The 11669-nt window shown below is 53.6% G+C and overlaps 1 protein-coding gene across 1 annotated transcript; it reads left to right on the top strand.

The window, feature by feature from the left end:
• The first annotated feature begins 927 nt into the window (after nucleotides 1-927).
• On the top strand, nucleotides 928-10849 carry LOC143266438 (uncharacterized). Its single transcript, XM_076541965.1, has 2 exons — nucleotides 928-1698; nucleotides 10036-10849. The coding sequence occupies exons 1-2, from the start codon at nucleotides 985-987 to the stop codon at nucleotides 10468-10470; spliced, it is 1149 nt and encodes a 382-aa protein (XP_076398080.1). The 5' UTR covers nucleotides 928-984; the 3' UTR covers nucleotides 10471-10849.
• The last annotated feature ends 820 nt before the right edge of the window (nucleotides 10850-11669 follow it).

Here is an 11669-nt window from a genome sequence, read left to right as displayed (position 1 = left end):
TATATGATCGATAGAACGAGAATTACTATACTTATTTCTCTTATTATTATCAATCTAACTCATATTATTAGCCATTTTATGCTTATATGATCGACAGATCGACAATTACTATTCTTATTACACTCACTGTTATCAATCTAACTCATATTATTAACCATATTATGCAAATATGATCGATAGAACGACAATTACTATACTTATTACTCTTATTATTATCAACCTAACTCATATTATTAGCCATATTATGCTTATAGGATCGATAGAACGACAATTACTATACTCATGACTCTTATTATTATCAATCTAACTCATATTATTAGCCATATTATGCTTATATGATCGACAGAACGACAATTACTATTCTTATTACACTCACTGTTATCAATCTAACTCATATTATTAGCCATATAATGCTTATATGATCGATAGAAAGACAATTACTATACTTATTACTCTTATTATTATCAATCTAACTCATGCTTTCACCATATTATGCTAATATGATCGATAGAACGACAATTACTATACTTATTATTCTTATTTTTATCAACCTAACCCATATTATTAGCCATATTATGCTTAAATGATCGATAGAACGACAATTACTATACTCATTACTCTTATTATTATCAATCTAACTCATATTATTACCCATATTATGCTTATATGGTCGACAGAACGACAATTACTACTCTTATTACACTCACTGTTATCAATCTAACTCATATTATTAGCCATTTTATGCTTATATGATCGACAGAACGAAAATTACTATTCTTATTACCCTCACTGTTTTCAATCTAACTCATATTATTAACCATATTATGCAGGTATGATCGTTAGAACGACAATTACTATGTCCATTACTCTTATTATTATCAATGTAACTAATATTATTCGCCATATTATGCTTATATAATGTAACGAGGCATATTTTCATTGGGTTGATTGCCTCCTTTTTTTTTTGGGTTATGCCTCGTTACGATGATCCTCCCGAATTGCCAGCCCCACTCCTCCGCCCAAGCGGACCACCTCGCCGCTGGGGCAAGTATGAGTGAGCGTGTGTGTGTGTTTTTCTTTTCCTTTTCGTGTGTTTTTTTTATTTTCTATCTGTTTCGGACGCCACCCTTTTCCCCCCCTTTTTTTTTTTTTTTTTTGGCTGCCTCCAACCAGCACCGAAGGAGCCGTCGTCGTCCCCGGTCGCGGAGGAACCTCTCCCTGAGCGACGGAGGCGCGGGATGGGTCCACCGAAGGAGCACCGGCTGTCCGGTCGCGGCGCCACCCCGTCATCCTCCGCGGGGGCGACCGGCAGCCGACCACCGGGAAACGCCAGGCCTGGGGACAAGCCACCCCCAACTGCCACCTCGAGAGGGCCCCAGGACCTGGCCACCAAACCCCACCGTGGAATGGCCCATCCTCGACGCCGAAATCCTCGGGGTGGGGGAAGACCGTGAACCGGGGGAGAAGATCGAGAGAAGCCAGCGAGCCGCCGCGAGAGATAGCCGGATCCTTTCGCGAAAGCCGTTTCTCTTTTTTTTCTTCCCTATTTCGTGTGTTGTACGTCTCCGTTGTTTTCCGAATCTGAGTGGTGCGTTCCGTTTTTTGTGCTGTTCTTCTCTCTTTTCGTGTGTGCCTGCGTGGAGTGTGTGTCGCCGCCGCCCCTGTGTGGAATTTTTGGGAGTACACCAGCGCAAAAAGGTAGGAGTCATCTCCGTACCCTGTTTATTGTTATTCATTTGCGCGTGGGCGAGGGCGATAGGACCCCTGGCCCCAGTGACGAGGACCCTAGAGGCCGCGGACAGTCTACACGACACTGTCCCCTCTAATTTAGTTCTTCTTCGTTTCGCTGTATTTTGGTATTTAGGACCAACGTCCCCTTATTGTCCACGACCCCTAAGAGGGCGTGTTCCTTCGCGGGCGAATACCTCAGCGTTCTTTTTACATTTCTATATTTTCTGTACTCGCGCGTACCGTGAGCCCCCGCGCCGCGAAAGCCTCCCTCGCAACTGGCGAGTCGACCCCTTTTCCTCGACCGTTGCTTGTAACGCGTGGGGCCCACGCGAATTCATTTTTTCTGTTTTGCTTGAGTGGCCTACTTGGAGGCCCGAATAAAAGCATTTTCTATTGGATACGAACTCGCGGGTCCTTTACTAATTTTTTTTTCTGACCCCCTCTGATTCCCGCTCCCGACAGAGCAGCCGGAAGGGCGATTACTCCGGACGAGTGCATTAGCACTGGCGCCCCATTAAAGAAATCGTCCGTGGGTGTGAGCATCGGTGCGTGGAGGGCCGTTTTCCCTAACTGCCCCCACTCCAGGGAACCCCCTTCGGGCTTTCCCCCCCACCGATCCGTCACAAATTTGGCGCCCAACGTGGGGCCAGAGTAAAGTTGACCACAGGGACGCGAGTATCCACCCTTAAAGATTTTCTTTGTTCTAGTTGGTTTGAAATTTCCGTTACTCGTACCGTTGATTTCAACGACGAGTCTTTGTTTTCGTATCTAGCAATAGGCGATCGTTTTTGCTTCGTTGACATCTACCTGTACCCCGTGTGTACAGGTGGGTATCCGATATTATTGCCGCGATTGTCTCTAGAGCGAAACTCTGTAACGGATTCTTATTGTTTGTTACTTTCCTTGATTTCTAACGGCATACAAGGCCGATTATACCGAGCCTTTGTTTGTGTTAAGAGTCGGCACCCGTGACGGTTTGAGCTGTCGGTTGTTGTTCTTTTTTTTCTTGAGCGTATATTATCGCTTCTTCATCGTCAGCTTAACTCCGGGTTAAAGTTAGAAAAAATTCTTTATTATGTCCGGCTCCGAGACCACTGAGACTGACCGCGCTCGCCGTTTCGCCCTTCGCGAACAGAGAGCTGAGCTGCGGGAGATGTGCTCCTCATTAGTGGACCGACACAATGCCGTAGATGTAATTATGCTGATGGAGATGTTGGGATTCAGTACCGTCGGTACGTGGACCGCGTTGGCTGACCGATTCAGGCGTTACCATTTCCGCCTCGAATTCGGACCCAACGCGGCCGGGTGGGACCCTGCAGTAGACGAGGTGGCCGGCGCGTAGACCAACGCCTCACTTGAGACCCTGGTGGCCGGCAGCCGAGGAAGGGACTTGTTCGCCCGATACGAGTCCATCCTCCGTCTCTCCCCCCTTCGCGGGCCCGGGTACCCACTCGGAGCGCGCGCTAGTTTTGATTTGATTCCCGCCGCCGCCCCGACCTTGACCGTGGCCGAACCTTCGCGTCCGGTTACGGAGCGGCCAGCGGAAGAAGACGCGTCCGCGCTGGATCAACCGGAAGATCCCAACACCCCCGAATTACCGCGCGGATGGGTGGAGGACCGCCAGTGGCTGCCCACTGGTCAGTCCGTCGGTCGTTATCGGGACCCCCTTAGTCTTCACTCTGAAGGGGTGGAAACGTCCCAGCCGGCGGATACTACTCCCCACCGCCCCCTAGCAACCGCAAGCACGCCGCTAGTTAGGGAGTCGCGTCTCGCGGAGTCCGGATTTACCGGACAAAGGGGTGATCGCGAAGCGCGTCACGCTTCCCCACCGCTGGAGACGCGAGGTTCTTCGGCTCCCCTTCCCCAATTCGAACCGATCGGTAGCGATCGCCGAGCTACGCGTTCCGAAAGGGAGGGGATTCCTGCCGCGTCGCGGCCGGTAAGAGAGCGAGCGACGGGTCGGTACGGGCACCGTCAACCAGACCCCCCACTCTCCCGCCAACAGATTCGGTACGACAGCAGCGGGAGCGACGGAGAAGTTCCCCTACCCGCTGTCACCGAATCTCGCGTTAGCCGTCGTGAACCGCAACGCGAAGAACGACGCGAAGGACGACGCGAAAGAATAGGGGATGAACGCGATCGTCTACGTGTTCGCGACTCCGTGGACAACCTGGCGTCCCGGGGCCACCCTCGCGTTCCCTCCCCACCCGGGGTAGGTTACACAGAACGCGAAGGTGTCGAGCGCGAACGCGTTTCAGTCATGACCAGTAAGGAGCGTCACGAGTGGAGGGAACGAACTCGTGATCTCTCCCCTCGTGATCGCCCCCGTCCTCGCGACCCCGTGGACAACCTGGCGTCCCGGGGCCATCCCCGCGTTCCCTCCCCATCCGGGGTTGGTCCTTCAGAGCGCGGAGGTGTAGAACGCGAGTACGTTTCTGTTTTGCCCAGAGAAGAACGACGCGAGAGAAGGGAACGAACTCGTGACCTTTCTCCTCGTGATCGTTTACGTTTTCGCGACCCCGTGGACAACCTGGCGTTCCGGGGCCACCCCCGCGTTCCCTCCCCAACCGGGGCTGGTTACTTAGAGCGCGGAGGTGTCGAGCGCGATTACGACACTGTTTTGCAGCGTGACGAACGGCGCGAGAGGAGGAGAGAGACTCGCGACCCCGTGGACAACCTGGCGTCCCGGAGTTATCCCCGTGCTCCCTCCCCATCCGGGGACGGTTACTTAGAGCGCGTGGACTACCGTTCGGACACGTATCGCCGCGCGGAGGACCGTGACCTTGCCCCGAGGGCGTCGGTGGAGGCGCCCCGTGACCGCACACTGGCGACAAGGAGAGGGGAGGAAGAAGCTCGTCCATTTTCGGGCGAGCCAGGCTCCCCCCGCTCCCGCCGTGTGCTGCGACACCGGGAAGTGGACACGGAATACGAGAGAGACGCCACGGTGCATCGACGACAATCTCCTGTCGGTCATTTCCGGGGAGATCAGGCGATCGATGTGCTGACGAAATGGCGCATCTCGTACTCCAGCGAGTTCGAGGAGGGGGCAGAAACTTTTCTGGACCGCCTCGAACGATGTCTGGACAGCTCGAAGATGCCTGTACCGGACATGCTGGCCGCGCTGCCTGCTGTTTTACAAGGAGCGGCTGCGAACTGGCATCGTATCTGTGGAGTGTCGTGTCGGAGCTGGAGCGAATTTGCCCGAAATTTCCGGGAACGCTTCGGCGCGCGCGACTTCCAACAACAGCTCAAGAATGATGCCAAGAATCGCACGCAGGGAGAGCGAGAAACGATCAGCATGTTTCTAGATAGTTTAGAGCTGATCTTCTCGCACATGAATCCCCCTCCTTTGTACGTAGAGCGGTTGAATACGGCATATGACAACTTGTTGCCATATTACCGCCGAAGATTCCGACGTTCGGAATTTAGTACGTTTAAGGAGCTGCGCGAATTGGGTAGGGAGGTGGAGGAAGGTGCGGCTAGAGAAAGAGCCGGGCATCGCCCACCCCCTAGCGCAGCAGATCTCGCGTTGGCGGAAACCGCGTATAGGCCGCCTCCGCGAGGAGCTTTTAGTAGTTTAGCCGCGACGGACTCGCCGTACGACTACGAGCCGCCTGCCGATGCTTGGAAACAAGGAGAATCCGCGAGATCGCGGGACAAGAAAACGGGCTCTTCAAGGCCCGCGGTCGAGGTCGAAGCGGAAAGACCGCACGCCTCGACCCCCGCGACCGCGAGAACTCCGGCGGCGGCACCGAAGGCGAGTGTTCCGCGCCAGCCACCGCGGACGCGCACCCCGCCGCGACCTTCAAGGTCGCAGGTAGAGCGGAGGAGCCCCGCGATGCCGGCTGCAACGGCACCCCCGCTCGCAGCATCCACCCCGTTGGCCTCTAGGGGGGGGGAGTGCTATAATTGCGGACAGCCCGGACATTGGGCTGCCGACTGCCCCCTTCCCCGTAGGATCCGGGTATGCTACGGATGCAATAGAGAAGGGGTGACGATACTGACCTGCCCCGATTGCCTCGCTAGGCGGTCGGGAAATGCACCGCGGGGAAGTCGCTAGAGGCCTGCGACCACCCGCGTGAAGACGTGGAGGCCTCACAGATAGGCACGATTCAGGTGGAGGAAGGGCCAACGGATCCGAACATTTGTGCGGAATTTCCGGAAACCCTCAAAATTCTCCCTGAATTGACCCTCCCGTCTCTTTCGCCAAAAACCGTGGGGCCACCCTCCACTCCACTTTTGGAAAGGAAGGAGGAGGCCACCTCCCGATCCCTAATTTGTCTATGTGACGGCCTGAGGGCTGGTTGGACCAGGGGAAAGGGAGGTGATAACTGTTGTTCCGCGGAACCTCTTCCGGCACCTCCACTTACAGAGACTAAGGAGGAGGTTACCTCCATGTCCCTAATTTGTCTATGTGACGGCTCGAGGGCTGGTTGGACCAGGGGACAAGGAGGGGATAGCCTCCATCACGCGGAACCTCTTCCGGCGCCTCCTCTTAAAGAGGCCAAGGAGGAGATCGCCTCTCGATCCCTAATTTGTCTATGTGACGGCCCGAGGGCTGGTTGGACCAGGGGACCGAGAGGGGATAACTTTTATCCTGCGGTACCTCTTCCGTCGCCTCCACCCCAGGAGACAAAGGAGGAGGTCACTTCCGAGCCCCTACTTTGTACATGTGACGGACGCTTACTCGGTTGTACCAGGGGGCAAAGAGGTGACGATTTCGACCTCAAGAGACCTTTTTCCGTTCCTCCACTGGAGGAGGAGAGGGAGGAGGCCAATCCCCGATCCCTACTTTGTACATGTGACGGCCCGAGGGCCGGTTGGACCAGGGGACCGGGAAAAGAGGGCCTTCATCCCACGGAACTTCCTCCCGCGCCTCCACTTAGGGAGACCGAGGAGGGGGTCACCTCTCGATCCCTAATTTGTCTATGTGACGGCCAAAAGGCTGGTTGGACCAGGGGAAAGCGAGGTGAAGGTCCCGATTCCGCGAGTACATTACCCGCGCCTCCACTTTTGGAGAACAGGGCCGTAATCACCTCCACTGATCCCTACTTTGTCCATGGGACGGCCAATTTGCCGGTTGGACCAGGGGACAGTCAGGTGGTCGGAATGGCTCGCGAATCGATTAAATTTCGCCGCGATTTTCCGCCGGGATATGTTGACCGCCGCTATTATGTCCGCCTACTGGTCGCTGGACATCCGCTCTGGGCTTTAATTGATAGCGGGGCCGCGCGTTCCTACTTGGGACCAGACGCGATTGCATGGTTAGGGTCGCGTATAGATCCCACTTTTTCAGGGGAAATGCGGATGGCCAATGGCGTGCAGGACCATATCTTAGGCGAAGCGGTGATAGAGATCGAAATCGACGGGCGAAAGATTGCATTGCCAATCCGAGTCGCGAACAATTTAGATTACGATTGCGTGCTGGGGATAGATTTTCTGGAGGCTTTTGAAATCTCCCTAGACACATCGAACGCGACTTGGAAAATTCGGAATGGTCCCGTTCATTCCTTTGTTGTTCCAGGTTTGCAGGATTCGAGGGAAATTATCCACGCCGATTGCGCCGCTATCGTTGAGATTACTCCGAAACAAAGCGAGCGCTTAAATCAGCTGTTGGATCGGATAATTCCCCCTCCTGCGGAAAAACCTCCCGCGACTACTCTTGTTCAGCATAAAATCGACGTGCAAGGACACGAACCGATTAAACACCGCGCGCGACGCGTATCTCCGAAAATTTACGAAGTCGCGCACGCGGAGGTTGACAAGATGCTCGCGGATGGAATTATTGAGCGCTCGTCAAGCGCTTGGGCGAGTTGTCCCGTGATAGTCGCAAAAGCGAACGGGAAATATCGCTTTTGTATTGACTATCGCGATGTAAACAATGTCACTAAGAAGGACGCATACCCTCTTCCGCATATGGACGCGATCCTGGACAAATTACGCACTGCACGATACATTTCGACTATCGATTTGAGTCAGGCGTACTTCCAAATTCCTCTGGAAGAGTCCAGTCGAGAAATTACGGCGTTCGTAGTCCCAGGGAAAGGGTTATTCCAATTTACGCGTATGCCGTACGGGCTGACCAACGCCCCGGCCACTTTTCAAAGGCTGATGGATCGCTTGATTGGTCCTGAGCTTGAACCTCACGCCTTCGCGTATCTTGACGATATTGTTATCGTCAATGAGACCTTCGATGACCATCTTGAATGGATCGAAAAGGTCATTGGAATATTAAACGAAGCAGGGCTCGAAATCAATCGGGAAAAGAGCGAATTTTGTCGCCAAGAGGTCCGGTATTTGGGATATTTAATAAGCCAAAAGGGCCTCGAACCCGATCCCGAAAAGGTTGCGCCGGTTTTGTCGTATCCGGCGCCCACGACGGTCAAGCAACTGCGGAGTTTCCTCGGCATGGTTGGTTGGTACGCACGATTTTTGCCGAACCATGCGCGTGACAAAGTCCCCTTGGTGCAGTTGCTTAAGAAAGACGAGCCCTGGCATTGGGGTAAAGCTCAAGAAACGGCTTTTCAAAATTTGAAAAAAGCCCTGAGCACCACCCCCGTTTTAGCGCGTCCTGATTTTTCGTTGCCGTTCGTTCTTCAGACTGACGCGAGTCACTATGCAATCGGCGCGGTCCTCACACAAAAACAAAATGGGGAGGAACACCCCATTGTGTACGTGAATAGAGTCTTGACCGCTGCCGAGCAAAAATATACAGTGACCGAAAAAGAGTGTTTGGCAGTTTTATGGGCCATTAAAAAACTCCGTCCGTATCTCGAGGGGTACTCTTTTACCGTTATTACGGATCACAGCAGCCTCAAATGGCTGCATAATTTAAAAGATCCCACGGGACGATTGGCGAGATGGGCCCTTGATATGCAACAATACTCTTTCTCTATTGAGCATCGTAAAGGAGCCCTCCACCACGTCCCGGATGCACTTTCACGTGCGATAGTACCCCCGAACGACGTCGTCACTGAAGAACCACCTGTTCACGACTTTTTAGCGGCTCTCAAGGACATTGAGAGTAATTGGTACGCTGACCGCTTGAAAAAAGTAGAATCGCACCCCGCGTCGTACCCCGATTGGCGAGTTGAAGACGGACGTCTGTATTATCACCGTCCGTCTCCTACGCAAGAAATCATCGGAGAGGATGACGATGCGTGGAAGTTGGTTCTCCCCGAGGATCTTCGGGAAAAGGCCATTCGAAATGCTCATGATCCCCCGGCCGCTGGTCACCCCGGTATTGATAAAACATACCAAAGGGTGAGCCAAGAATTTTATTGGCCGGGGATGTTCCGAGACATCCGCCGTTTTGTGCAGCGATGTCCCGTGTGTCAACAGCACAAGGTCGAGCAGCTTGCTCCCGCTGGACACATGGGCCGGCGAATCCCCGAACGGCCATGGGCCGTGGTATCCGCCGACGTAATGGGCCCTTTTCCGCTCGGGCGTGGTCAAGCTCGGTACGTTGTAGTCTTCTTGGACAATTTTACAAAGTGGGTGGAGTGTAAGGCGCTCCGAAAAGCTACGGGGTCGGCTATTTTAACAGCTTTTGAGGACCTCGTGCTATTTCGTTGGGGAGCCCCCGAAATACTCCTCACTGACAACGGTACCGAGTTTTGCAACAAAGAGATTGATTCGGCTTTAGAAGAATGGGGAATCACGCATTACACGATTCCCCCGTATCACGCGCAAGCGAATCCGGTGGAACGAGTTAATCGTGTCCTAAAAACGATGATTTCATCGTTTATTGAAAAGGACCACCGTGAATGGAACGTGCACTTGCACGAATTCCGATTCGCTGTTAATACTGCTGTGCATTCCTCAGCTGGCGAGTCTCCAGCGGTGCTCAACTTTGGAAGAGCCCCACGATCCGTCGGCAGTATTCGACGCGCCGTGGAAGGAGAACCCCTGCTCTCCCGCAGAGACCCGCAAGCCTGGGCACAGCGATCGCGTCGCTTGTTGTTATTGCACGACTTAGTGCGACAACAATTGGAACGCGCTCACAAGCGACAAGCGAAGTATTATAATGCGCGTCATCGAGACATTAAATACCGGGTAGGCGATTTAGTTTGGCGTCGGAATAGGGTCCTCTCGTCCGCCGCAGAAAATGTGGCCGCGAAGCTGGCGGCCGCTTATATTGGTCCCTTCAAGATCAAAAAGGTCCTATCGCCCGTCGTGTACGAGTTGGAGACGACCGGAACCCGTATGGTTCCGAAGGTTCACGTCTCCGACTTGAAGCCGTTTGTCGGTGATGACCCCGACGACGGCCCACCACTGACCCCTCCTAACGAAGTTTTGTTTAAGGATGCTGCGTCAGGGAAGGAGGGGAGGGCGGGCGACATCCCGCATGGCAGCGGCGCCCCACCGTCCCGAGGAGGAGTTCGACCCCCTGCCTCCGGGGGCGTGTTTGGAGCCACGGCGGACCGCGGAGGACACCCGGACAGCAGCTGTCCGGTCCGTCGTCGACACCCCCGGGGCCAGCGAGGGACGAAAGGGGCGGAAGAGGAGGCGCCGCTCACGCAAGGCCCCGCAACCCGCCGCAGCGCCCGCCTCCACGCCAAGGAGGCGGAAAAGGTCCCGGGGGGTGAGCGCCCCCGAAAAGGGAGCGGCACTCCCCCCCACTCCTCGACCGCGACCCCCGGCCCATCGGGCAACGGTCCGCCGGCCGGTGAAGCGCCCCCGCCTCGCGGTGGAGGCGCCAAGCGCGGCCGGCCTCGCGGTCGTCGGCCCCGGGCCTAGTGGCCCCGAGGGCCGAATTTTGGACGCGACGGCGCAGTTCCTGTCTCTGATGACAGGAATAATGGGAAATGCGCCGTCGCATGGACCGGCACTGCCGGCGGTGGCGGGCCCGGCACCCGCAGGAGTATGTTTTCGGTGCCGGCGGAGGGGGCACGAGCAGCTACAGTGCCCATATTCCCCCGCCGGCCCCTACTGCTTTAGGTGTGGGCGGCCAGGGGTGACCCTGCGGTCCTGCCCGCATTGTGCGCGGGCAGGTCCCGCAAAGAGAGGGGCGGCCCCACACCGAAGGCGGTAGGAAGCCTGCGGGTGACCGCTTTTGTTTGTTTGTCCTTTGTCTTGGTGGTGGGTAATTTAGTTTAGTACGTAGGAAAAAAAAAATTTAAAAAAAAAAAAAAAAAAAAAAAAGAAAAAAAAATTATAAAATTAAAAAAATGAAAAAAAAAAAATATATATGTTTATGTGTGGTGGTGGAATTTTAGGGGTTTGTGCCGTCTTTTATTATTTTTCTTTTCTCCCTATTTTATTTTCAGTTCTTCCCCCCCTTTATTTGGTAATTATATTTTTGAGTTTCTTTTTTTGTTTTCGTTATCCCCCCAAAATTTTGTTTTTTTTCTTTTCATTTATTCTTTTGTTTTGTTTGTGTGCCAGCCACTTAGGCGGCAATTTAATTTCTTATATTTTGTTACATTTTTATTTTCGTTTATATGTCTTTTTTTTTGGGGTGTGTTGTGTTGAGTGTGTTACCTCGCAACAGTATTCTCACCTTCTGATTCTTTACTTCCATTGAAGTTTTTTTTTGGTTTTGTTTTGTTCGACTCACCGCCTCTCTCTCCGTTCCGTTGTGGGGGACAGATTTTTTTAGAGATAGAAGGCAGCTACGCGGATCGCCCTATCGCGCGACATCGCCACCCCTGATGTCGAGCGAAATTTGGGGTTTCGGATTTTAATGCTGAGTCTCCGCCGATTTACGGGGCGTTGATTGACTCGCATTCCGAAACAGCTGATCAGCGAGTGTGAGTAAATATTGTCTGGAGAATACTGAATGTAGGCCGACGACGATGAAAAAAAGCCCGGCCTCTCATCTAATTTGGCTAAGCCAATTAGGTTGATTGAGGAAGGCTTATCGCGCCCGGATTAAGACGGCGCGACGACTTCTTGCGCCAGTTCTTATTCCGTGGCCCGTCGCTCGTCGGTATGCG

Source organism: Megachile rotundata, unplaced genomic scaffold, assembly GCF_050947335.1.
Source record: "Megachile rotundata isolate GNS110a unplaced genomic scaffold, iyMegRotu1 scaffold0730, whole genome shotgun sequence".
In the NCBI taxonomy this organism is placed as follows: domain Eukaryota; kingdom Metazoa; phylum Arthropoda; class Insecta; order Hymenoptera; family Megachilidae; genus Megachile; species Megachile rotundata.
Note: the sequence above shows the minus strand (reverse complement) of the source record. Positions and strands in the feature narration are given on the sequence as shown.

Excerpts from the sequence above, each read along its gene's own strand:
- LOC143266438 (XM_076541965.1), top strand. The coding sequence starts at position 985 with ATGATCCTCCCGAATTGCCAGCCCCACTCCTCCGCCCAAGCGGACCAC. Across the intron at positions 1,699-10,035 it reads GAGTACACCAGCGCAAAAAG|GATGCTGCGTCAGGGAAGGA; the intron begins GTAGGAGTCATC and ends GTTTTGTTTAAG.